General features: G+C 37.6%; 1 protein-coding gene across 2 annotated transcripts; it reads left to right on the top strand.

Moving 5' to 3' along the window:
- Positions 1-27,243, top strand: ASPM (abnormal spindle microtubule assembly). 2 transcript variants are annotated; one of them, XM_027671885.1, is made up of 29 exons: positions 1-314; positions 1,624-1,767; positions 2,139-3,492; positions 4,356-4,457; positions 5,172-5,318; positions 5,916-6,161; positions 6,318-6,385; positions 6,921-7,062; positions 7,140-7,270; positions 7,919-8,094; positions 8,195-8,340; positions 8,419-8,504; positions 9,874-10,089; positions 10,967-11,177; positions 11,265-11,410; positions 11,512-11,640; positions 12,909-13,103; positions 14,045-18,670; positions 19,638-19,787; positions 20,116-20,282; positions 21,096-21,255; positions 21,766-21,975; positions 22,500-22,649; positions 24,507-24,698; positions 25,137-25,329; positions 25,823-25,977; positions 26,242-26,418; positions 26,663-26,835; positions 26,916-27,243. In XM_027671885.1, the coding sequence occupies exons 1-29, from the start codon at positions 18-20 to the stop codon at positions 27,019-27,021; spliced, it is 10,395 nt and encodes a 3,464-aa protein (XP_027527686.1). In that variant the 5' UTR covers positions 1-17; the 3' UTR covers positions 27,022-27,243. The 2 variants fall into 2 exon arrangements, 1 of the variants encoding a protein (XP_027527686.1); XR_003532324.1 differs by lacking the exons at positions 25,137-25,329; positions 25,823-25,977; positions 26,242-26,418; positions 26,663-26,835; positions 26,916-27,243 and having other exon boundaries at positions 21,766-21,974; positions 22,498-22,649; positions 24,507-24,617.
- The last annotated feature ends 605 nt before the right edge of the window (positions 27,244-27,848 follow it).

Raw genomic sequence — 27,848 nt, 5'->3', positions numbered from 1 at the left:
GGAGCCGCTGCCCGGCCATGGCCGCGGGCTCCGTCCCGTCAGCGGCGCGCTGGGAGTGCAGCCCCGCCGCCGACCCCCGGCGGCGGCGGCGATGGGGCGCCGAGGAGGACGCAGACGAGGGCCCAGCCGTGCTGGTCCTGAGCCACTTCTCCCGGCCGCCCTTCCTCAGCTTCGGCCGCCTGCGGGTGGGCTCTTCCCGCACACTCCTGCTTGGAGTCGACAACCCCAACGAGGAACACACCGACGTGGTGGTCGAGCGCTTCCCGGCCGCGGCCAAGGGCTTCAGCATTGAGCACCGCCGCTTCGCTGTGCAGGTGCGGCGGGGAGCGGGGCCGGGGCCGGGTGTCTGAGCGGGGACACGCGGGGGGACCCTGAGCCGTGCCCGGCGGGGGCGGGGGGCGAGGGAGGGCCGGGGCAGGCACCGGTTGCGGCGTGGTCCTGCCCCCGGGGGGATCCACGCGTCTCCTGGGTTTTTGGACAGCCGGTACCCGAAAGCTGCGCCCCCGCTGTAGATGGCGGTGTGGGTGGTGGCTGTGGGTGCCGCGATCGTGTCCCGCGGTTCGCCCCAAAGGGGTCCGAGCCTGTCAAGGCTGCGAAGGCGTCGCATCCCGACTCAGTAGAGGGGTGTGTGCGGCAAGGTGCAAAGAACAAAGTGAAATTAATTGTTCGCCGGGAATCTGGTTTTAAAGACAGAGACGGAAGAATAAGAGGTGCTTAAACAGTGACCTGTCAAAAAGTTGGAGGATATATGTTTAGGAAAAAGGCTGAGAGAGCTTTTGAAGAGGATGCTAATATACTGTTCTTCACGTTAATTAAATTATATAATAGAGAGCAAAGCAGGCTTAAGCTAGTAATAAATATTTACGATTCTCAAGGAAATATGAAGTGTGGTTAGTCCTATCAGTGCCAGTTTTTAAAAGGACAGTTTAGACAAACATATACTTATGGTCACCTAGGCTGTCCAGAGTCTGTGAGAGAGGAAGAAACGCTTTGGAGAGCTCTTGCAATAATGGATTTATAAAACCAGACTGGAGTCTTGGTATGAAGTATTTGAATAACAGGTTCCTGTAGTAATTAATGAATAGTAAACTCCTTGATCATTTGCAATGTCTTTATTTATTTATTTTTATTCAAAGAGCTTGTATGTCAAATCTCATCTTTGCACGTTGTTTGACTGAAAAATTTGACACTTGTATTTAGGGCCAGCTAAGGTCCTAAAAATTAACCTCTGATTATTAGTTCCACTATAATTCTCTCAGAATTACTCTAGAGGACTTAATTGTTTAATATATGCAAAAAATTATGTAATTTCTTCTACTTACCTTTACTCAAATCTTGTCCTTTCTATGTGTTATATTTATACATATTCTTGCTTTTTCTCCACTGTAGTTTCATTAAGAGGCATATGTCCTTTTAGTTATATGACATTTTTGACAGTGATTGCTTAAATTTACATGTCAGAGGGGGAAAACTGATATTTAAACGTTTAACAGTTGTGTATCATTTCACGTTGTCGAAATATATGTTACTTCTATATACTGCTCCTCGTTTGATTACTTGATCTTTAATGTTATGTAAGTATACCTAAATGCTAGGTGTTGAACATTTCTTTTTCTCTAATAGTCAGGACAAAGAATCTTTGTTTCTGTGACATGGATGCCATTAGAAGAAGGAAAAGTCAGAGAGCTGGTAACTTTTGTTGTTAATGGCATTGTAAAACACCAAGCTGTGCTCCTTGGTGCTGCTGAGCAGCCCCCGAAGAAAAAGGTGAGTTTATGGTGTCTTAATTCTGTTACTTTGGCATAGCTGACACAGATATTGTTTTTATTACTAGAAAATTCAGTGAAGGAGAATTAAAAATTGATAAATAATGCTGTCTGTGGAAAGGCCCATGTTGTCAGTTTTTTCCCGCTGGATTGGAAAGTAGGTGCTGATGCATTACAGCTTAGAGAATAAAACTAAAACATGACCAAATAAACTGCTTTCAAGCCTGGAAATAACATACTGTGAATTTTGTATTAGGTGTTCTTTTTATAGTATTTTTAAACTTTGAATAAATATGCTAGTAACATTCACTTTTACACATGGAAGTATTTAGGAAGTCAGCACACTAACTTTTATTTATGGTTCTTTTTCAGAGGAGTCTTTGGGATAAATTAAAAAAGAAAAACTCTTCAGAAACCTCTGCTGCAATAAAAGTTAAAAAGAGTACTTCAGAAATAAAAAATGTTGATAAAACATTTCAAGTTTCTCAGAAGGTGGATAGACTTAGACGTCCACTTCAGGCATGTGAAAATCAGAACACGGTGCAAAATAATATGTCCCCAGGAAATGACACTCTTCTTGGCTCAGAAAATCAATTACCTCCATCTCCTATTGCGCCAGTGCCAGAGGAACATCGTAGTACTGTTAGCACACCCCTTGCAATGAGAAGATCTACTACATTTGCAGATATTGCTGCCTCTGTAAATGAGGCATTATTGCCTCAGATAGACAGCCATAATGTCAAGAGATGTGTTAATGAGCACAATGAGTTACAATCTGAAAGTGTCTACAGTTCTGCTGGATTAGCACAACTACCAATTTCAGACTGCGCAGAAGTTCTTAATTGTACACTCTCACCAGATTGCACTCCAGAGCACTCAGCATCTGCACCTGCTTTAAGTACAAGGAGAATTTTAAGTCCAGATGCTTTTGTAAATGGGAATTATCAAGTGGATATAGACACAATGGAGCAGCCTTTTACAATTCTGTCACCTGAGCAATTTGTGAAAGACAGTTTGTCAGATAAGCAATCAAAGACTCCTAAACCTGAGGCAGCGTTAATATCATCTACCACAGAGACTTACGTGATAAAGAGATTTCTACCCTCAAAATGGAGAAAGGATGGAGATGTAGAGACAGAAACTCATGTTTGCATAGAACACAACTTACATGAAGTCTTTGAGATGCATAATGTAACATTACTTCATGATGATAAACCCAAAGAAAATCACTGCAGTTCTCGTTCTGCAGGGGAACCTCAGACTGATAATTCTTCTCGGAGAGAACAAACAAAAAAACGTCCAATTCTTTCTGCCACTGTTATAAAAAGTAAGCCTGCTGCTACTGAAGAAACAAGAGCGGAAACCTGCCAGCCAAAATCTAAAAAATGCCTTAATAAAGCAATAATAGAATGTGCTAATGTGGGGAGTGTACGTACAGAAGCAGAAATATCTGAACACCTGCCAGTTGCAGGTCCCATTTCAGCTGAAAATAAGTGTCACAACGACAAAGTAAATTCATCTCCTACTGGATCAACTTCTTTGTGTCGTAAGAGGAAAAGTGAAACCTATGTAGAAAATAGTAGAGTCACAGCTCCAGTGTATGTGGAAGAAGTGGAAAGAAAAAGAGCTCTTACATCTAGCACGGGCAATCAGACACGTACGACTGTGAGACCATCAACCTTCAAACCCACAAACCGAGAGAAAATAGGACAGAGAAAGAAAGCGAGTGAGCACCATTTCTTTCATTTACCATTTTCTGAAAGATGCCTTTGATTATGAAATGTGTATAGCAAACTGAACTGTCTGGCAACAGTCAGAAATATTTTATATCTCTGAAATGTGGGTCTTTGCAATTTGTTAGACATCTGCACTTCAAAAATCTGAAAACTAGGTTAGAGTTTTGGCTATGTCATTGGCTTCAAATTTACTTTATTCAGCAGAGTCCTTGTTATGTAATTTTAATTTACTAGAAACTTACTGCACAATATTTGTCTTATGTACACTTACCATTGTGAATACTTGACTCCATTATTGTTGTCCCATGTTTTCAAATATAGAATTGTTAAGGTTAGAAAAGACCTTTAAGATTATCAAGTCCAACCATCATCTTGGCACCACCATGTTCACCACTAAACCATAACCCCAGGTGCCACATTCACATGCCTTTTGAACACTTCCAGGGATGGTGACTGCACCACTTCCCTGGGCAGCCTGTCCCAATGCCTGACCAACCTTTCAGTGAAGTAGTTCCCATGTCTTGTTCACTCTGCCTGCTTTTTACTGTCTGTAATTAGCTTGTTGTCAGCCTTGTGTAGATTTTTCTAGATGTGGTAATGGAATTCAAGCAGTACATTTCCTGAGTAAATGGAAGAAAATACAAGAGCACTTATTTTCTCGTAACCGTTTTTCCCTTTTAATTGTAGCCAAACTGGTTTGTCTAACTTTCCATCAGTAACAGGAGGTTATTGGTATTTTGAGTGGGTTCGTGGGGAATTACTCTAGTTCTGTGCTTTAGGAGTGACATGAACTTTAATACTGTAACTTTCACTGACATACTGGCTGTTGATATTTGTGTGTTAATGCTTGTAGGTTATTCACTTCAGAAAGCATCTAAAACTACCAAGAGAATTAGTAAACCTGTCCCTGGATTGGCCCAGTCTCACCTGACATTTGTGAAACCAGAGAAAACAGGTAGGCAGACTCCTGGTATTTAGTAAAATAGTATACACTGAACTGAATGTCACAGCTGTGGTACTGCTAATGTCTGGTAAGACCTAACTGGTTAGAGTTCTGATGAAATGGAAGATTGTACCTAAAATGAATCAATATTTAGTAGAATAATATATGTAACCTTTTGTGATCTGTTTTGACTACTCAAAATTGGTTGCAACACACAACAAGCAGAAGGTAAATGTTACTTTCTTCCAGTTTTTCCTGTAAATCTAAAAGCTACATTGCAGCTTACTGATGGTTATCAATTAAATGCCTGTTCCATACCTGACAACGTTTTAAAACAACAGCAGGAAAAAATTTCTTACCAGCAAGATAATAATTTTTCGAAGTGAAGAATACTAAGTTGATCTGATGAGGAAAATGCATCTATACAATGGTTATTCCTGGTTGTAAGCCAGCTCAACTTGGATTTGCCCCATTGCAAATGACCTGGGATCTAGATATCTTGTCTTAGTTCTAGTGCTTTAATAACTCGATCCATGTTTTGTGGCTGCAATTTATTTAATAGTGGCTGTTCTGTAGTCACTGAAGATTCCAAGAATCTGCTTTTTTCTGCTATAGTGCTACATGGAATGTCAAACACTAATCCTTTCCACAATGAAATGTATATTGGTTATCAAATATTTCAAGAACTGCAAAGACTTACAGTTTGTTTGTTTTTTTTTTTTAAAGTCATCCCTAGGCACCCAATGCCTTTTGCAGCTAAAAACATGTTTTATGATGAACGTTGGAAGGAGAAGCAGCAACGAGGTTTCACTTGGTGGTTAAATTTTGTACTTACCCCAGATGACTTCAGTGTAAAAACAAATACCTCAAAAGGTAAGAGTACAAGAGTTTTCATTTTTTCTTTTAATATTCTTAAACATTATATGACATACTTTATTAATATTGATGAATAGTAGTAGTACACACTTCAACTAAACCTTTTCAGAGTCATATTTTTCCCCTTTCTATAACTGTGGATGGCACACTTGCTTACAGCAAGCACAGCACAGCACACACCTGCATGGGGAGTGTGCTCCACAACGAGAATGCACTGGAATATGTGGCTGCAGCACTCCTCAGTAGATGTTGGGTGAGGAATCCCCACCTGCTGGCAAACATTATAGCTGACACTTTACTAAAATAATGGTAATCTACTTTTTCCTGTATCTTTAGCTTTAGTTGAAGAAAATTAAGAGTGTACCATTGATCTTAAAACTGAATTTCTAGCACTGCTCACTTATGAATTAAGCAGTTATATTAAATCCCTGACTAGTATACTTGTACTTGGCAGTATATGTTTAGTGCAACAGCTGACAAGCTTCCTGAGGGATAAATCATTAGTCAGAAAGAAAATAACAAAATGTCTGCTTAGAAGTGGGCAAAAGCTACCTTTGAGACGTAAATACATACTTTTTGTGTGTGTTTAAACAGTAAATGCAGCTGCTCTTATCTTGGGAGAAGAGAACCATCATAAAATGAGCCTTCCTAAAGCACCAACAAAGGATGAAGCATCTCTAAAGGCCTATACGGCTCATCGTAAGCTGAATAAGCTGCGCCGTGAAGCCTGTCGTTTGTTCACCTCTGAAACAATGGTCAGAGCTATTAAGAAACTGGAAGTTGAGATTGAAACTAGACGCTTGCTAGTTCGTAGAGACAGACACCTCTGGAAAGATATAGGTAGGAGTACTAAAACTCAGCATTCTCTCTTTTCTTGTAAGTGGAAAAAGGATTATTTGCACATTAATTTGATCTAAATTAAAATTGGTTAATAGAAATTTTTGCATTAATATGAAATGTTTGCTGGATCTAATATTACAAGATGCTCTCTTGCAGGAGAGAGGCAGAAAGTACTCAACTGGCTTTTGTCTTACAACCCTTTATGGCTGCGTATAGGTCTGGAGGTCAGTACACTGTGTATGGTCTATAATCTAAGTTTAAAGGACATCTAGCAATTGGGGTTGGTTTGGGTTTCTTTGTATATTCTCTCTTACTAATTCAGGTAGGTTCAATTCAGTTATAGCTTATTTACATATCTTTTAAAGTGTTACAAGATACTTGCTTTGAAAAAGTTTACATTATTAAGAAGGAAAATGTTTAATCAAGGAAAGTAGAAGTTAATTCCCTAACGAATAACACAAAAGCATTTCCCTATCAGTTTCAGTCTAGTAAGCTGAAGAAGAATGGAGTTGTCTTAAAGAAGTTCCTGATTGATTCCTAAGATGTAGATGATTATGCATACTCTGAAATAAGATTTGATCTTCTGAAATGTCCTTTGGCTTATCCTTCAATGACTCATTTGAAAACTGTTGGATTTTTAGAGACTAATTACCATTTACTACTTCTGAATTTCAATAATGTATATTATTAAAAAAAATTCCATAGTGTTTAACATAATTTTAACTATTTCTGCTTTTTTTTTCCCTCCTTTCTTATTAGACTGTTTATGGAGAACTGATACCATTGGAGAGTAATAGTGATGTTTTGGGTTTAGCAATATTTATCCTTAAACGCCTGCTTTGGAACCCTGACATTGCAGCTGAATACAGACATCCCACTGTGCCTCACCTTTACCGAGAAGGTAATTACTGCTTCCAAAATAATTCATTTTTAGCATTTAATTTTTAAACCATCACTTAATGGGTTCTGTCTTTTTAGGTCATGAGGAAGCTTTGTCAAAATTCACACTGAAAAAATTGCTGTTGTTAATTTGCTTTCTGGATTGTGCCAAACAGTCCAGGTTGATTGAACATGACCCTTGCCTCTTTTGTAAGGATGCAGAGTTCAAGGTAAGAGAGCTGTGATTTGGTATCTCCCTCCAATATTGTATTAAGACTCCATGTAGAATGCATTTTTTTTTTTAATCTGACTATGTACTTAAACAAGTCCTTTTGCATGAACATTCTCAACATACTGTCTCATGGTCATGTAATGGAATTCCCAAGAAAATTCTGAGGTATTGGTTTTGTAGGAAGGACTTCATTGTCCTGCGTTATTCGACTTCCCTCTCTGAGATTGAGCTTCTGCATTATTTTTAAATATTACTCTAGGATGCTGCAGCTGACCTTAAGCTGCAGGTCAGTTTGATGGACTCTTCTCTTTGTTTTTTCTGTTATTTTGCTGTGATAAGAAAGACTATGGAACATCTGTCATACAAAGGCTTTGTTTAACAAATACGTTACATTCATACTGTGTAGACAGACAGATGGAGAAAAAGGTATTCCTGAATTTGGTGATGCTTTCAGTGATGTGGCAGCCAGGTATGATGACAATTAAAGCTGTGTGATCTGGCCCAAAATAGATTTTTTTTAAAAAATATAATTTTAAGTATTAGACAAGGAAACATGAAATGCAGTTTGGGAGAAATGTATTCTGCTTGACAAATATCGCAGTGTTAAGATTATCTTACTTTTCTTTTTTTTTTTTCTTAATTTTAGGCTAGCAAAGACCTTTTGCTTGCATTTTCCCGGGACTTCCTGAGTGGTGAAGGTGACCTTTCCCGCCATCTCGGCTTCCTTGGACTACCTGTCTGCCACATTCAAACTCCACTAGATGAATTTGATTTTGCTGTAACAAATCTGGCTGTGGACTTACAGTGTGGCATTCGTCTCGTGTGCGTTGATACAGAATTATTTTGAAATACTTATTTTATTTTATGTAATACCTAATGTGAGCTCAGCAAAGGCATTAAACTGTGAAATTACCTTTGTTAGGAGAACAGTGGAGCTTCTGACCAAAAACTGGAATCTTTCAAAACAACTAAGAGTTCCTGCAGTAAGTCGTCTACAGAAGATTCACAATGTTGATATTGTTCTCAATGTCCTTAAAGAGCGAGGAATACACTTGAAAGATGAAAGTGGTAAGGCCTAGAAATCAGGGTTATTCTAAGTGCATCAGCTAACTAGTGCACATTCCAATCCCTTTGTTCATTTGACAGGTACTTCAATTGACTCCAGGGATATTGTGGATAGACACAGAGAACGAACATTAGCACTCCTGTGGAAAATTGTCTTTGCCTTCCAGGTACTATTCAATTACTTATTTTGTTTGTTTGATGCCAGTTACAAACAAGCAATAATGAAAACAACCAGTCTTTCAGGAATATTTACTGTCTGCAGAAACCTCTACTAATCAAATTTTAGACTGAAATTATTTGCTTTATATGTTCAAAGTTCCATGCAAGCTTTGGCTGAACTGCTAAGTGTTCCCTAACAGTACAGCTTGGATAACATTTTAGCTGTGCTTTTTCTTGTATACATTCATACAATTTTTGGAAAAAAATTAACTTCTGAGTTTATGCTGTATACTAGCAAAATTGATACTTAAAAGTAAAATAATGTTAATCTCAAGCTACTGGTAAACTCCTACTAACTGAAAAGGACATTTTGAGCTTATAGAGTAAGCTCTGAAGCTATAGCTCTTCTACTTTTTTTTTCCGTTCATCAAATTGACTGCTTCAGATAAAACATTCTTGAAATAAGAGCGAAGATTTCTTAGGCATTATTGCAATGGCATTTCAAAGCCATTGAAAAAAAATAATAGAGGAAGCAAAATTAGTTTTCCTAAACTGTTTTAAGAGTTAATGTGTGTTGGATGGTATTTTAAAAATAAGTATGCAGCTGACAAATCCAGCTGGAAGGAACATAACATATGGAAGGTAAAATAAGATAGAAGTTGAGGTGGAAATTCACCACTAAGTAGTCAGAAATATAAGTGCAATTAACTATATGTAAAGCAAGAATATGAAAGAGTATAGACACAGAACTATCAGTAAGCCAGACAACATCATAAAAATCAGATGTAATTATTTTCTTTCTTAACTACTTTTACACTATTGAGTAGTTACCTTCCTTGAGTTAGGAAGGTAACTACTTCTGATGCATGACTCATAGTTGAATTGCTTTTGATTGAAGAAATAATTTCAGTGAGCAGTGGCTTTATCCAAGCCCTGTGGATAAGTTACTTGTTCTCCAAATCTTCTCACACCCTTACAACACCAGCTGAAGTCCTCTCAGAATCCCTTAAATGAGGAGGAGTGGTGTGTGGGCTCAGTAGAATTGCAGATGAGACTCTGAAATTGTTGTTTCCTCTGAGACTCTGGTGAAATTACACAGGCTGTTTCAGGGAAAATTTCCTTGTTTCTCCCAGCTATTAACTAATGAAGTAACTGTTCTCCCACAGAACAGTGGGAGGCTAGATTCTAGGGATTTTTTTTGCTGCCATCTATGCTGGAAAGTCCAGATTATTCTCTGCTGATTCAGTGTAGTAGGTACTGCTAAGTAGTGAGTGTGGTTTCTCTTTACAATCCCCCCGGCTGAAGCCTCTGCATCCAGTAGCTGCAATGCCTGACATGTCAGATTGCTGACATGTAATTTTTTTTTCTTCCTATTAGGTGGATGTTTTTCTGAATGTGGAACAGTTAAAAGAAGAAATTGAGTTTTTGAATAACTCACACAAGAGAAAAGCACAATTAAGTGCTCTCAAGACTTTTCCAAACTCTGTTAGAGTACAAGAAGACAATGATAACTCCTCACCTCAGAGTTACAGTGAAAATGTGAGGCTCCTGATGGCATGGGTTAATGCTGTTTGTGGATTTTACAATATCAAGGTAAGTAGTTTTGTGTATACTTCAACAAGTACATCCTGTGCTGTCATAATTCTTCACAGAACAGAGTTCTTCAAACTATCAAATGCGTAGTAGCAGCCAATAATAATTAGTTTTAAATATCATTCTGGACTTTGTTTAATCCAATTTGAAATAACCATCATTCTGTGAGTTTAGCTGCAGCTCTCTTTTTAAACAGATTTGAGCAAAAGGATTTCCCCTTCCAGTTAGTCTTATGCATAAAATTGCCTTTTAAAACGAAAGGTTTTTTGCTGGAATGAGAGTTGTTTGTGTATTTTTAATAAGTATTCATTGTACAAGTATTTGTTCATAGAATGTTCACTGTTTATAGGAACTATGAGAATTAAACTGATGTTTAGGGATAAGGTCAATTCCTCTCCTCAGAGATGCTTGTTTAGAAAAGGACATGTTTGCTTCCTCCAAGAAGGGAAGCACTGGTCAGACATGTGTCTCTGGTGGGAATACAGTCACAGCTGCTAGTTTTTCTAAAGGGTAAAATAGAGCACTTAGGACTGATGCAAGTTTAGAACTTATTTCTGCATTAAAAACCTAGTGTAAAGGTATCTAAAGAAGTTTATTTAGAATGCTTCTGTAGAAAGATTGGTTTCTCTTTGGTTTCTTAAATGTTTCCTTTGTAGATTTACTATATAATGATTCACATCTATTTTGTTTCTGGTTTCTCACAGCTGTATGTTAGGGTACAGCAAATGTTCAAAGGAAGCACTAGTTCCAAATTTTTTTTTGTTCAAAGATAATTTGCACTTGGTCACATTCAAAGGTACGAAGAACAAACTCTGTTTCCAGTTACTGGTAACAAAAACTGAAGGAATTTGTATCTTGCTATATTTTGTTTTAACAGGTAGAAAATTTCACAGTGTGTTTCTCAGATGGTAGAGTATTATGTCATTTGATTCATCATTATCATCCGTGTTACGTGCCTTTGGAAGCTGTGTGCCAAAGAACAACTCAAACAGTAGAATGCTCAAGAACTGTTAGAGTGGAACTAAACTCTTCCTCCTCATCAGAGTCAGATACTTCTCTAAATGTTGTGGAAGAAATGTTTGATCGAAGTGAGTTATTTGATGCACAGAAATTCATGTTAAATCTGTTTGGTTTATGCACAGTTTTTATTTGACTAATGTTTTCTCTTTACAAAGCTGTAACTCCCTCAGTCCTATGCAAGGAACTCTTGGACAACGAAAAGAAAAACTTCCAACTGATCAATGCTGCAGTTTCTGACCTAGGCGGAATACCAACAATGATTCATCACTCAGACATGTCAAATACAATTCCTGATGAGAAGGTAAAATGCCTTTAGAGTTGATGTAAACATGTTCTGCCCTCCTGTGAACGTGTTCTGCTCTTCTGTATAGCCCTAACTTGCTGTGTTCTGTGTCTGTATAGGTTGTTATTACCTACCTGTCATTCCTGTGTTCGCGGCTTCTTGATCTGCGGCACGAAACTCGAGCTGCGCGAATAATTCAGTCTGCTTGGAGGAATTACAGGCTGAAAAGGGAACTGAAACTTTATCAGGTATTCTTTGCTTGTGCAATATTCATCCCTTCTACTTTGAGAAATAATAAATAAAGGATATAAATTCACTGGGATATACAGGTTTATTGGAATAATATTGGCATTTAGATGAATGAGTACTATTTTTATCATCAAAACACGCGGCCTTCTTGGTGGTGTAATTACTAAAACAGAAAAAGGAGTAGTTAATTTTTAATTCCTATTCATGTCTACAAGATGAGAAGAGTAATTAAACTTCTGCATGGATTTACTATATTTGTTTAGGAGCTAAACTTCACCAGTGTTTTGAATTGAATTTCATGAGTTCTGGTACTTTGTTTCTTGCTTTTATGATAGTTATATCAGAACTTTTGAGGCTTTTAAGAGTATGACACCATTAAGATGATAAATGCCTCCTCTGTGTCTTACTGAGATACATATTATTTGGTGTTGGAACAGTGTTGAAGTGAAATATTCTAAGAATCTCTGGTGTAGCAGGGGACAGAGGTTGTATTTATGTAGGCTTTTTCATCTCCAGATATTTTTGTTTGTTTTTTTTACTTTTTAAAATCTACACAACTTTAATAATGATGACAAAACATTCCCTTTGCAACTCTTTTGAAATAACTTATAGTAAAGATGCTGGTAGGGGGAGAAGGAATCAAAACCAAAACCACTTAAGCATTGTCGGCATTATTTTTTAAAAATAATCTTACAGTGTACTCACACATGCTTTGCACTGTGGTAGGATAGGCTAGTAGTGGAATGATCTAAATATCAATGTGTTACATTTGTTAGTTGCTTCTTTTACTTTGATGTGCACCAGTTTGTTACTACAATCTCTGGGTTACAACAAAAACGCTGTTTAGTTTGTGCAAACAAAACTCTGGGGTAGATGGACAGTAGCCAGTCTGACTGTCTTTATACTCTTTTATATTATTTAAATATAGCTAGAGAGCACTCCGGTGTGTTCCGTTACTGAAGGTATCTTAAACTGTTATGAATGAGAACTAAAACTGAGGCTTAAAAATGGGTTGCATAGGAATGCTTAAAAATTGTTTTTTAAAGAAGAACGATGAAGGCAGGAGGATGCAAATTTAAGTGATACCAGCCTTTTACAAAGTATCCAAATAAAATGTTCTCTCTCAGAAAAATTCTTCTACTATAGTGAAGAAAAGCTGTGTATCAACAAGCCTAATTTTTAAGAGATTGCTCTAGATAGTTAATCACATCAAAAATTTGAGTGAAAATTCCAATCCTAACTGTTCAGTGGAAATGGTTCTTTGTAGGAAAGAGACAGAGCTGCTCGAATAATTCAGAAATCTGCAAAAATCTTCTTGTCTCGTCGACACATCCTGAAGAGAGTGAATGCAGCCATTTCCATCCAGAAGCACTGGAGAGGATACTTGGCCAGGATGACTTTTTTCAATCTGAAAAAGGCAAAACTGGAGGAAGCCAGAAGTAAATCTGCCACAGTCATTCAGGTAATACAATTTAAAGTTAGATTACACAGCTACACAGCAAGGAAACCTCTTTGAAACATCTAAGAAAGAGTCTTGCTGAGGACTATTTGTTCAGCTTGCAGGAACTGATGCCTTCATGAGGTGTAATACTTTTTTTTACTTTTTTTTTTTTCCCCCTCTACTTTTGAGATGTTTTAATAACTTTCTCTCTTCAGGGAGAGATAGTAATGTGTAATTAAATTAAAAATTGCTCCTTCTTAGTGAATATTCTGGAACACCATAAACATTAAAACACTGGGCCTTAAACTAGTCAGTGTCAAGGGACTAATCAGATTGTGTTGGCTTTCCTCTTTGCAGCTGTTGAACATTACCTAAACAGGGTTTTACAAAAAATTAAAAATTGTTCTCCTAGTGTTGTGTTACCTACAGTGGGCACATTCAGACTGGCACACATTAGTTACCAATGGCAGTTGGACAGCTAATTCAGTTTCTCAAGATACTTTTGTCACTATTACCCAAAGCTAAACATTACACTCTTAAGACTTTTTAGAATGGTTGTTGAAAGAAACACTGATTTATCAAATAGTTTAAAAGGGAATCTGGTGTTGGCAGGGCAAATTTAGTCTTTTTCGAGAATTTAAGATGCTTAAAAAAAAGCAATGATTCAAGCATTTGGCTTTTGCACTTTTTTGATGTGGTGTGGAGTTTTTTTAAATCATTATTATTGGGAGTTTTGTTTGTTTTTTTTGTTTTGTGGTTTTTGGTTTTGGATCTTCGCTTTTGTTTGGGGTGGTTTTGTTTGGTTGGATTTTGTTTGTTTTGTTTTTAATGTAGATTTCTGGGTTTACCTTTCTAGGGATTAAGTAGGAATAAAGAAATCTTAAAAAGTAAGAAGATTATTGTCCTCAAATTTGAGATACTATAAAGAAAATACAAAATTTTCTCTTTTTTTTTTCCTGCAGGCTTATTGGAGGAGATACTCTGCAAGGAAAAGATATTTACAGCTAAGATACTATGTTATTTTTGTACAAGCAAGGATAAGGATGGTGAAGTCTGTTGCTGCATATAAACAAATTGTTTGGGCTACTGTTACAATTCAGAGTCATCTGCGTGCATCTAAGTTGGCAAAAAAAGATCAACAGAGATACAAAATCTTAAAGTCTTCAGCACTTACTATTCAGTCTGCATTCAGAAGATGGAGAAAACACAAAATTCAACAGAAAATTAAAGCAACTTTAGTACTTCAGGCTTATTTCCGAAAATGGCAATCTTCAAAACTGGCTAAGAGAAGGAGGGCTGCCCTTGTCATACAGTCCTGGTACAGGATGCACAGAGACCTGAAACAATATCTATGTATTAGGCAAAATGTTATCAAGATTCAGGCTTGGTACAGGTGTCAGCTGGCCAGACGTGTTTACCAGGAACACAGGGCAAAGATAGTGATAATTCAGCAGTATTACAGAGCTTATAAACTAGGGAAAACTGAGAGAGAGCACTATTTACAAAAGCGTGCAGCAGTGATAGTTCTCCAAGCTGCTTTTAGAGGCACGAAGGTACGTAAACTGTACAGGCAAACACAAGCAGTTTGTGTTGTTCAATCACTATGGAGAACGAAACAAGAGAAACAAAGATTTCTGCGATTAAAAAAATCTGTTACTACATTGCAGTCACACGTGAGGAAATACCAGCAAGTAAAAAGATACAAAGAGATTAAAAATGCCGCTTCTGTAATTCAAACTCGGTATAGGGCACATGTTGCCTGTAAAAAAGCAGCTGCTTCTTTCCAGAGGATGCGCCTGGCTGCCATTGTTCTCCAGTCTGCCTACAGAGGGATGGAAGCTCGGAAAGAGGCTCGCATGTTGAGAGCTGTGATCAAAATTCAGGCACGTTACCGTGCTTATGTCATCCAGAAGAGATTTAAAAACTTGAAAGGCGCGACAGTAAAGATTCAAGCTTTTGTAAAGATGTGGCAAGCACGTAAACATTATTGCGCTTTAAGGGAGGCAGCACTTTATGTCCAGCGAAGGTATCGATCTCGTAGATATGCTCTTCAACTTAAAGAAGATTTTAGGAAATTGAAGGGATCTTGCATAAGAATTCAGGCTGTAGTCCGAGGCTATCTTGTCAGGAAACAAATACAAAGGTGGAGGGAGACTGTAGTATTTCTTCAGGCTTGCTACAGAATGAGAAGGGACAGGCAACAGTACTTAAGCATCTATAGGGTTGCCATTGTCATTCAACAACATTATCGTGCATACAAAAAACAACGGTGTCAGAGGCAGGAATTCTTGCAAATTAAAAAAGCAACTGTGTGCTTACAGGCAGCCTACCGGGGTTATAAAACACGCAAAAAGCTTAAACTTGAATATAGAGCTGCTATTAAAATTCAGACTGCTTTTAGAGCTCATGCTGCACGAATGAAACACAAAGCAGTGGTTCAAGCCTCCGTTGTGATTCAGAGGTGGTACAGAAATTGTAGATCTGGTAACAGGCAAAGACGGAACTTCTTAATGACAAGAGCAGCAGTGCTTTCTTTACAAGCAGCTTTTCGTGGCTGGAAGGTTCGAAAGCAGATTCGAAGACAACATGTTGCTGCAACTGTGATACAGTCTGCCTTCAGAAAATTCATGGCTCTGAAAAAGTTCAGGCTTGTGAGCCTTGCTGTGCTAACTATTCAGAGACGTTACAGGGCCAGTGTTATGGGCCAGAAACAACGGCAAGAATATGTTCAGCTGCGTAACTCTGTAGTGCGTCTTCAGGCAATATGGAGGGGGAAAGCTGTGAGAAAAACAATTCAGAAGAAGCACAATCTTGCAACAGTTATTCAGACCTATTACAGAATGCACGTAAATCAACTAAAATACAAGAAACTAAGACAAGCCACTCTAGTGATTCAGAAATACTTCAGAGCTTACTGTATGAAAAAAAACCAACGTGCAATTTATCTAAAAACAAAGGCAGCTGTGTTAGTCTTGCAGTCTGCTTACCGTGGAATGACTGTGAGAAAACAACTGAAAAAACTAAACAAAGCTGCTACAACTATACAAGCTGCCTTCAAATCTTACCTGGCCAAGAAGGAATATGAAAGACTTAGATCTGCAGTTGTAGCTATGCAAAGGCGTTATCGTGTGGTTATTCATGCTAAATGTCAAAGGCAGAGATATTTGTCTTTAAAAAGAGCCACAGTCAAAATGCAGGCGATTTACAGAGGTGTAAGAGTCAGGCGACAAGTTCACTGTATGCATCAAGCGGCTGTTTGCATCCAAGCCACGTTTAAGATGCATCAGATGAACATAAAATACTGGTCAATGAGAATGGCAGCAATTAGAATTCAAAGACAATATAGGGCATTTTGTTTAGGCAAAGTACAGCGCAAAAAGTACTTGGAACTAAAGAAGTCTGTCATAATCCTTCAGGCTGCTTGCAGAGGCAGGAAAGTCCGACAAGACTTAAAAACTATGCATCAGTCAGCAGCAGTAATACAGTCTTATTATCGAATGCACAGACAACAGAGGGATTTCAGAAAATTGTTGCTGGCAACTAAGCAGATTCAGCAGTGGTTCCGTGCTTGTAAGGAGAGAAATGCGCAAGTTCACAAGTATATGATAATGAAAAATGGGGTACTACGCATCCAGGCTGCGTTCCGTGGTATGAAAACAAGAAGACTTATCAGAACTATGAGTGAATCAGCTGTGATTATTCAAAGAAGATTTAGAACTTTTCTTGAAAGGAAACATTTTCTTTCCATTAAGGCAGCTGCTGTTGTAATTCAGAGAAAATACAGAGCAACAAAACTGGCAAAAATTCAACGTCAAAAATATCTCTCTTTCCTTCATGCTGCTGTTATCATACAGTCTGCTTACAGAGGATTTATGGTAAGGAAAAAAATGCAGCAAAAGCATCAAGCTGCTACAGTTATTCAAGCAATGTTAAGAATGCATAAAATTTACACTTCTTACCAAGAAGTCAAACGTGCTTCACTAATCATACAGCAGCGTTATCGAGCTTACAGGGAAGGGAAGCATGTGAGAGAAAGATATTTAAAACAGTACAATTCTGTTTTAGTACTTCAAGCTGCCTATAGAGGAATGAAAACACGATGCTTCTTGAGGAAAAGACATGAGGCAGCACTTACAATACAGAGAAACTACCGAATGTATAGGCAGTACCGTCATTACAGAAAACTTAAGTGGGCAGCCCAGCTAATACAGAAGAGATACAGAGCCAATAAGCTAAGGAAAGTTGCAGTACAGCATTACTCTTCATTAAAGAAAGCAGCAACTTGTATCCAGAAGGCCTTTCGAGACATGCGAGCAAGAAAACAACAGCGAGAAATGCACCGTGCTGCTACTGTTGTTCAGAAAAATTTTAAAGCTTTTAGAGAACATCAGAGATACCTCTCTCTTAAAGCAGCTACACTTGTCTTTCAGAGAAGATACAGAGCTTTGCTTCTGTCAAGACAGCATACTTTGGAATATCGTTCTCTTCGCAGAGCAACTATTTGTATACAGGCTGTGTACAGAGGTATCAGGGTGCGGAACAACATCAAACACATGCATTCAGCTGCCAGTGCAATACAGTCAGCCTATAGAATGCACAGGGATAGAAAGTCCTATCAAAATATGAGAACTGCAGCTATTGTTATACAGAGCTACTATCGATCCTACGTGAAAGGAAAGAGCCAACGGAAGGAATATCTGACAATGAAGAATTCTGTTCTTGTTATTCAAGCATCATACAGAGGCATGCAGGCACGGCAGAAACTGAAAGTCATGCATGTTTCAGCCACTATAATACAGTCTAGTTATCGCATGTACATACAGCATAGGCATTACAAACAGTTGTGCCGGGCTGTCAGAGTCGTACAGCAGAGGTTCAGAGCCAAAATGGCAAAAGAAGCTGACATGAAAAACTACGCAAACATGAAAAAGGCTGCCATCTGCCTTCAAGCTGCTTTTCGCGCTAAAAAAGCCAGGCAGTTGTATAAAGCCAATGTTGCTGCACGGTGCATTCAGTCATTCTTACGAATGTGCAGAGAGAGGAGACGTTTTCTTGAAAAGAAATCAGCAGTAATAACGATCCAGTCAATGTTCCGACGCCAAAGAACAAGGACTCGCTATAAATTGATCCAGAGTTCAGCAATTGCTATTCAGAGGTGGTACAGATCGTGTCATGGGGTTCGTTTACAGAGAGCAGAGTATTTGGCTCAAAGACAAGCAATAGTCATTATTCAGTCTGCCTTCCGTGGTTTGAAAGCAAGAAAAACAGCAAGGCAACTACGAGCTGCAAGAAAGGTTCAGTCTTTTCTTCGGATGGCTGTGCAACGTAGAAAATATGTTCAACTTAGAACAGCAGCTATTACGTTACAAGCCTATTACTTAATGCGTAAAACTCAATCACAGTACACAAGCTACAAAAAAGCAGCAGTTGTCTTACAGCGGTGCTACCGATCCCACTTGACTGTAAAACACCAAAGAATGGCTTACTTACAAACCCGGAGGAACATTATCCTTGTGCAGGCTAGAGTCAGAGGATTGATTGAAAAGAAGAGGTTTCACAGAGTTAAAGAAAGCACAATAAAAATTCAGGTACTTTTGAATGAATAGTCATGGGGTTTGGGTGTGGTTTTCCTAATTTGTGGGTGCTTTTAACATGTACTGCTCTTGCAAACCACAGTTTAAAGCTCAAGAAGAATCAATTTCTGAAGTGTACTATGTGGCAGATGTATCAAGCTTACTCCCACAGTGCACAGAGATAAGGTTCTTTAGGTCAGAACTGACTTTCCCCTGTATATTGATAGCTTAAGGAATGTTTTATTTGATTGGAATATGAATGAAAGCTGTCTTGATGTATTGAAATGAGAGGGTACTGGTAGTGAGTATAAAGTGAAGTAAATGACAAAAATTTACTTTAGACTTTCTTTAAGACTTAGACTGCTTTAAGACTTCATGTCTTCCCTTTAGGAAGACATGAATCAATCATATTAGTCCTTCTAGGTGTATTAAATGTCCCTAGACTAATTTAAGTGCCTAGGTAACATTCTGAAAAGGAATTTAAGGACAGAAATTCCCTCAAATCAGGGAGGAAAGGGAAATGATGGTGATGATAACAATAATAAGGGGCTCTGAACAACTTGATCTAATGGCATCCTTGCCCATGGTATGTGGGTTGGAACTAGATGATCTTTAAAGTTCCCTTCCAACCCAAATAATTTTCTGACAATTTCTTAGGTTGCTATTATTATCTTGTTGGAAAGCACATACTGTGTGTAACAGATAAGAAAACAGGTGTGCTTTCCTTATCTCCATGTTTTGGGGGAAATTGGCAGCCTCTTGGTTATTTTTCTGAATGTTTAAGTTATGTATCCTGAACATTGTAAATATGATTACTTTGCTTAAAAAGTAAAAAAAAAAAAAAAGTGAAATCAGAAATGTATTATATTGTTGTTTTTCTAACAAGTCATTGAGTACAGCTATACTTAAAAATATGGAAACGCTCCCAGTCAATACATGCAAGTGGTTAAATATTCCAAGAATTATGTCTTTTTCTTTTAAGGCATTTTTCCGTGGATTTCTTGAGAGAAAGAAATACCTTCGGTGCAAGTTTTCTGCTCTATTAATACAGCAGCACTACAGAGCCCATCGTATGCGACATATTGAACAACAAAGATACCATCAAATGAAAAGAGCTGCCATTAGAATTCAGGTAATCATAAAAGCAGGTTTTGGGTGGGTTTGGTTTGGTTCGGTTTTTTTTTCTTTTTTAAATCTCTCATATTTGTTTCTACACAATATAATTATTTTTGCAGACATTAAAGAGAGTTGCATTAGTGGATTTTCCCTGAATGTGTTTCACTTGCTTTTGAAGACATCTTCTAGTTGTGAGAAATTAGATATTTATAATACTGTAGAAATGAGAATCCTAAAAGCTGTTCACGTTACCGTGACTTTTTTCCTTTTAATTTTGTTTGTTCCCTTAAACAAATAAAACCCTCAAGTTCTGAATATTTTTTTTCTTTTTATATGTTTAATAGGCAGCATATAGAGGATATAGAGCCAGGCAGTGGGTTAACAAAATGAGAGCAGCACGAGTAATCCAAGCCTGGTTTCGAGGTCACAAAGCACGAAAGGAATATGCAGCTGTGGTAAAAGCTGCACTTGTTATTCAGAGTCACTTCAGGACGAAGCAGCTGCGGACCTGGTAACACTGAATTTGATATAAATTTCTTTGCTTTTCAAAGCTTTTATTATATAATTATTTAGTGCTGCTTTGCACTCTGGCAAATGCCTATAGATTCTCAGGCTCTGACCCCACACCATGCTTATAACATGTACCTCTTGGTGCAGGTGGAGTTATTCTCTTGTGTGAGATTTTCATTATGTTTAATTATTTTTCTGGAATGGAAGCTCCTTCACAAACTTAAATTTTGTTTATTGTGGATCTAGAAAAGAGTAGGCCTTGATTTTTTTTTTTCTCTCTTTTTCTCAAGAAGGATGTTCTGAATGTTGTTAAAATTCCAGCATAAAACTAATAGGTTGAAAAGCTATTTCATTATACTCCATAATTGAATAGTTCAATTAGTTTACGTTTATTTTGCTGTGAGATGCTTTTATGATAAATGCTCTCCTAGATCAGCCTAATAGCTCATCTCATTCTGAACCGTGTCCCATGCCGTAACAACAGAGGATGCTGTCCAGGGCTAGGTTAACTTGACCCCTTTCTGCTTTCCCAGATCCTCCCTCAGCATCCCTGCTTGTTAAACATCCTTGCCTATTATCCTTTTATGGACCTGTACTTTACTGTGGTAAAGTACAGTACTTTACTTACTTTCCATTTTACCACAGTAAAGGTATCTTCTATTCAAAATCAGTCTTCCTGCCAATATTGCTAGGCATCCCCTTTTTTTTGATGTTCCCAGATTTGGTTGATAATGGCTCTGCTTTCACAATATCTATCTTAATAATTTTGTAAGCCATCACTGTTTTCTTATTTAAAACTGCATTTTTATGTTAGGTTTTTGGAGATGAAGTTCTGTGCACTTACCATCCAAAGAAGATGGAGAGCGACCCTCATGGCACGAGTGATTCGGCATCAGTTTCTGGCAACTAAGAAAGCTGCAGTTAAGATTCAGCTGGCATATAGACAGTACAGGGCTAGAAAACTTCTAAGAAAGGTATGTTTTCACTTGCACTCTATGTCATGGTTGCTTTAAAAGTTTTCCATATATTTGAGTGATTTTTGTCAATGATGTGCAGAATCATAGAAAAGGTGGGACCAGAACAAAGATTAATCAAATCAAAACTGTTCAATCTTCAAAATATTAAATATCCTTTTTGCATTAAGTAACAGGGTTGATTCCTGGTTTCAAACAGTACCAGTTGTTGAATTACCCCTTACTATACTGATACCAAAATAAAATGCCATATTTTTTGCTGGCTTTATTACTTACAAAGGATTAAGTTCAATTGCTCATATTTGACACCATTTAGGTAAAGACCTTCCAAATTGTGAAAGTGTATTTTAATATGAACCAGTACTTTATGTGTTTGCTGGTATTTCTTATTCCATTTTTGTTCTTATGATGGGAAAAAAAGAAACAGAGCTAAAAATAAATATATATATAGATCATGACACAAATGAACAAAAGTTTAATTATCAACTCGTTCTTTAAAATCTCTTTCAGAAGCTTCAGGCTGCATGTTTGATCCAAAAAGCATATAGAGGTTTCAAGGCAAGAAGGAAATTTGTTCAACAAAAAGCTGCTGCTGTAATTATCCAAAAACATCTGCGGGCTTGGCAGGAAGGCCGGCTTCAATTTATGAAATACAATAAGACTAGAAGAGCTGTCATTAAACTGCAAGCACTTATACGGGGTTATTTAGTCAGAAAAAAGGTTGGTATAGTTCAAATTAAAACTCTGCTTTTGATGTAAAATACCTCTAGAGCAGCATTAATTCTGACTGGCAAGAAGAGGAAAACCTGATTTCTTATTGTTGAAATCAAGTTCTTATTGGCTGCTTTGAGTATTGGGTGTGTCAAAATAGATCAAAACACAGTTTGATCCTTTTCTCACAATCCTTTAGAACTAAAGTAGATTTTCATTGTTGGGTGTTTTTTAGCTTCTGAGGTCTTTTGTGGCTTACCTGTAACTGATACTTCTGCACATACAGGCTTACAACAAAATTGTTCTCTGCTATGTATTAATGTTATTGCTTGCAATCACTTCTGTGTTATCCTGTAGATTAGAGATCTAATACTGAAGAAAGCTAACTTGCTTTAGTTCTGAGGTAATGACCTCCAAGGGGATTTTCCAGCACCTAATTGTATATTGCTGTGTACTTTGTTCTTTGTATAGGCAATCAGCAACCTCATAGTATAAAAATTAATAATATTCCTTGTATTTTTTTCCTTCTACAGATTTCAGAACAGAAACAAAAAATGAGACTACTTCATTTTACAGCAGCTGCATATCATCATCTCTCTGCAATTAAAATTCAAAGGGTATATAGGATTCATCTCACCTTAAAACTTGCACAAAACCAGATCTCGTCTGTTCTTATAATACAGGTTAGTCTAAGGCCAAATGCTTTTCTGTAATGTAGTCTAATTTCTGTTCTGTGAGCTAAGCTGTAACACTAAGACACTCTAGTTCCTTCGCACATGAAAATAAAGCTAAGTTATGGAGTTACTAAATAATTATTATTAAATAATGATGCATATACCAAGCTAACCATATTAGGGTGGTTCTCAGCAAGTTCTGCAGCACTTTAAAGCTGAGGATGGATTGGAAAGTTTGTTTCCTTCAGACCTTCAAACTTGCTAAAGGAATCTGAGTGCTGTCTTAGCCTATTTCTTTACATCCTACTGGAAGTAGGAAAGATCAGACACAACAGCCTGTAAGGTTTGGGAAATGTAGAGCATCTCTTTACATGAACAATCCCCTGGGATACAGTGATTTATTTGGTTGTATGTTTCTAATCTTCTAGGGCTACCAAAGCCTGTTGCAGTGTTTTAATATAACCATGTTTTACTTATCTAAAAACAAGATCAAAAATCAGGTCTGTATTGTAGCACTACCTAATTGTAAAAATTATCTTCATGTCTCCAAACTGACCATTAGCATAGGTCCACTACTGGAAGGTTAGCATTGGTTAAATGGACAGGCTGAAATGGGAACCCTAAAATAGCTGCTCTCTAGTCTAGGATCTTATGGCAAACTTTGCCCCACTACTTCTCCATATATACAAATCTGTTATCTCTCTCCATAAGTTAGATTTTCCCTTTAGGGCAAGAGAAAATGGGTGGAAGAGGGTTTTTTTGCTCTGATTTGGCACAGGGTACCCTGTCTCCCTTGTTTATATAGGGAGCTGGGAAATGAGTAAAGTGGAGTGGTGTTTTTAAAAGGTAGCCAAGAGAAAGAAAGCTTCTAGGTCTTAGTAATGCTGGACACAAGCATAAATTGGGAGGGGAGTGGCTGGAGAGCAGCTCTTCAGAGAGGGGTCCAGGTGGCTGGTTGACAGCTGCTCAGTGTGGGCGTGCCCTGGCAGCCTAGAGGACAAACCCCATCGCAGGGTGCATCAGGCACAGCATGACAGCCCTCAGAGGAGTTGATTGCCCTGCTATGTGCAGTGATGGTGTGGCCTCACCTGGGGTACCGTGTGCAGTTCTGCAGTAAAGAAGGATGTGAAGGTACTCAAATGTATCCAGAGGAGGGCAATGAAGCTGGGGAAAGGGCTGAAAGACATGTCCTCTGAGGAGCAGCTCAAAACTTTGGGTTTATCTAGTTTGGAGAAAAGAAGGCTGACCTCATTGCTCTCTACAGCTTCCTGAGGAGGGGAAGTGGAAAGGTGAGGTGCTGATCTCTCTTCCCTGTAATCCAGTGATAGGACACATGGAAATAGTTCAAAGCTTCACCAGAAGAGGTTTAGATGGCACATTAGGAAGCATTTCTTTACTGAGAGGGTGATCAAACACCAGAACAGTCTTCCTAGAAAGGTGGCTGATGCCCCAAGCGTGTCAATGTTTTAAGAGGCATTTGGACGATGCCCTTAATAACGTACTTTATCTTTTGGTCAGCCCTGCAGTAGTCAGGCAGTTGGACTAGATGATGATTGTAGGTCCCTTCCAACTGAAAACAATTCCAGCTATCCACATCTCTACCCTTCCTTCTCTACCTTTCTCTCCTCAGAATTCTTCCCTAAGAGCTCCTAATTAAGATTTCATTCTGAAGTCTTGCATTTCAGCTACCCCAAGGCCAATCAGAATCATAGAGGTTATATGTGTGCTAGGGATTATAGTGCCTGCATCTGTCAAAGTTCATGTTAAAACACTTCCTCTGTTTTTATCCATGCGCATTTAGGATGGGAAAAGGGAATTTAGGGGAAAAGTAACAAATAAAAAAAAAGGTACTTTAATTTTACACAGAGATGGTTCCGAGCAAAAATGCAACGGAAGAGATTTCTAAGAGATTATCAAAGAATCATTCTATTACAATGTGCCATTCGAGGCTGGCTGAACCACAGACATGATGCAGCAACCATAATCCAGCGAAATGTGCAAAAATTCCTTGCTTGCAGACGTAGGAGAAAATTTGCAGTTGGAATAATTAAATTTCAGGTAAATACCTCTTGTAAGAGTACTTTTGTACTTCTTATTTTTATTTTCTGATTTTTCTCTCATGGGTTTTTGGGGAGAGGAAAAATGTTTACTTTGGTTGATGAATTTATCAGTTAAATTGCAAGCCAAGTTAGCTTTTGTTTAGACATGAAAGCTAAAGGCAAACAGTTTAAGTAATATTAAGCAGATACTGGTTGCAGTGACTTTGGTGGGAATGTGTGTGGAGTGTATATAAAGGGGATTTTTTTGCCTTTTGTCTTAAAAGTCCAGTAATTCAACGATTAAACACTGAGTGGTAATTGCGTAAATTTTAATGCCCAAGATCATTCAAATACTTTATCAGACTTGTGTAAAACTGATTTGAAGTGGTAATGGAAATTCTCTGGTATTGTGTCTTGCTTATAACTTTTTTTGGGGGGGGAAATTCCTTTTTTGTAGGCATTGTGGAGAGGATATTCTTGGAGAAAGACTAATGATACAGCAAAAACTAAAGCTTTAAGACGCAGTTTAGAAAAGGCTAATGAAAAGAGCAGAGAAGAAAACAAATTGTGTAACAGAACTGCAACTGCAATTGAATACCTTCTAAAATACAAACATCTCTCTTACATTCTTGCAGCATTAAAGCATCTTGGTCAGTATTTTTTCTTATTATAACTGATAGATTTCCAGGATGATAGGCACTAGAACTTTTCAGCTGAGAAGACTTCATAATGATATTTAGGCTTTCTGCATGATTCTAAAATGTGAACATGTTCAAGACTATAATGGGGGCTTTTTCCAGACTGAAATTAGATTATTTATTTCAGAACAATATTTAAATGGCTATGTAGAAAAGGAAATCCTGTATGATTGCTCTAATTTCCTGTCAGTCCTAGTAATGCTATACCTGACATAAGTTTATTATTATGTTTACTATCAGTGTATGTTTTCTGTGGATCATTTTGTCTGCATAGTTTTTAGTCTGGAATATCAAAACTTTTGATTTAGAAATACTTGTTTAAATCAATAAGTGCAGTTTTTACTTCTTTGCACTTCTACTTAAAAATAGATGCAATTGGTTTGCAATTAAATTGCTTGAACTTCAGAGTTTTCTTTACTTTTTTTTTTCCCTTTAATTGTCATAGAGGTGGCTACCAGGTTGTCCTCACTGTGTTGTGAAAATATGGCCCAGAGCAGAGCAATCTTCAGTATTTTTGTTCTGATTCGAAGTTGCAACCGGAGTGTTCCATGCATGGATGTGATCAGATATTCAGTCCAGGTTCTACTTAATGTTTCAAAGGTAACTTTAATATTTTCTTTTGTAGGATTATAAGCAGTAGGCTTATTTATTGTAGTACTTGGGAAAGGTACCTTCTTATAACCTGTTACAATTGTGTAACATACAGAAGTAATTTTTATTGTTTGGATGCCAGATTAACTACAAATTTATTCTAGGGGAGAATATGGACTTTGCTTTTTTCTTTAACCTCTAACTATTAACTTCTAAGAAGATGTTTTAGAGGTCTGTCTATATAAGTTTTCTTGTCTCTTTCTTATATAACAGTATGAAAGAACTACTCAAGCAGTTTATGATGCAGAAAATTCTATAGATACTTTACTAGACCTCCTGCAAATGTACAGAGGGAAAGCTGGGGACAAAGTTTCAGAGAAAGGAGGAAGCATTTTCACAAAGACCTGTTGTTTGTTGGCCATCCTTTCAAAGGACTCAAAAAGAGCTTTGGTAAGACTTAAATGCTTTGAGTTTAATGGTTTGATTTAACATGCTTTTCCTACATATTTTTGGTGGTATTTGTAATTTTTTTTCTTTCCCTCTCTGCCATACCTATTAGGGCTATTATAACTAAACTCTGGTTTAAAAAAAAAAAAGGCTTTTCCAAGATGGTGAAAACACTCATATTTTCTTGATTTGTGAAGCTGCTTTTGAACTTGTAGTAGTAACTGTGTGCTATTTACTCTCTTCTCAGGAAATCCGAGGCATGCCAAGAACTGTTCCTTGCATTCAAAGCCTATATAAACTTACAGCTCGGAAACACAGAATGGATGCAGAGAGAACACTTGTGAAGCAGAAAACAAACACTGTCTTAGGCGGAAGTTGTTCTGTTCCAGTAACTCCTTTAAGAATAAAAACAGTTTCAAAGTAAGTGCTTAAAAATTTAGTCTTCTGTTTCTGCCGTGGCAATGTGATATTTTATTGACAAGCCACTAATGTTTTCACAGAATTAAACCAGACTGGGTCTTGAGGAAAGATAACATGCGAGAAATCGTGGATCCTCTGCAAGCAATTCTGATGGTGATGGACACACTTGGTATTGCCTGCTACTGAAATGTAAATGATGTATAGGAAAATGTATTTGTACAGTATGTATGTGTTAGTAGTTGGCTAAATGATTTTAAAAGAAAGCAAATAAATGTCAAGCTGTCCTTGGAAATGTATTTTTAAATTGCAGTTAATATTTTGGTAATTCTTTGTATTGTATACAGTTTTGAAACCCTGTTTGGTACTACCAAAAGCCATTGTACAATAAAATCATTTAATTGGATTTTACTGGAAGTTTCACTAGTGTGGTAATACATTGTTACACAACTGTGGATATTACAAATAGTATGGGATTCTTCACTCTGAATAAATATTGTAGAATTCTATTAAAAACAGTTTTTTGTGTGGGACAGTAATGTCTTGTCTGATCTAGAGATGTATGGGTAAGAAGGGAGGCACAGGCACAGAATTTCAAAACTGGCTGTTTTGGGTGAGCTTGAGTCTACTTTCTAGTAAGGTCTGGAGGGATCATGTATCACAGCAGGAAAAAAATGATAATTCCTCTTTTTTTTTAAACATTGCAAGACTGTGATGGAACAACAAGATGTTTTAAGGGTGAATTTAGAAATTCTGACCTGATATTTTAAGGGAGGTGATTTGTGAGTTCGTTCTTCCTATCAAGTGCACAATACATACAGGTGTGCATCTCATCTGGCTGAAGAGATGGTGTTCATCACAGCATCCTTGTTAATTCTGTTCTCTTCTGTCTTGGAATTGTATTTTCTTAGAGACAGGCTAAGAAAATGCAAACTGTAAAATTATACACTCTTACTCCCAAATTTAAGCATCGTATCTCCAATGATGCCATTAATCAGTCACGTGATAATGCATTG

Source organism: Neopelma chrysocephalum, unplaced genomic scaffold, assembly GCF_003984885.1.
Source record: "Neopelma chrysocephalum unplaced genomic scaffold, ASM398488v2 Primary Assembly neopelma1_97222, whole genome shotgun sequence".
NCBI lineage: Eukaryota > Metazoa > Chordata > Aves > Passeriformes > Pipridae > Neopelma > Neopelma chrysocephalum.
This window is presented reverse-complemented; position numbering and strand designations above follow the sequence as displayed.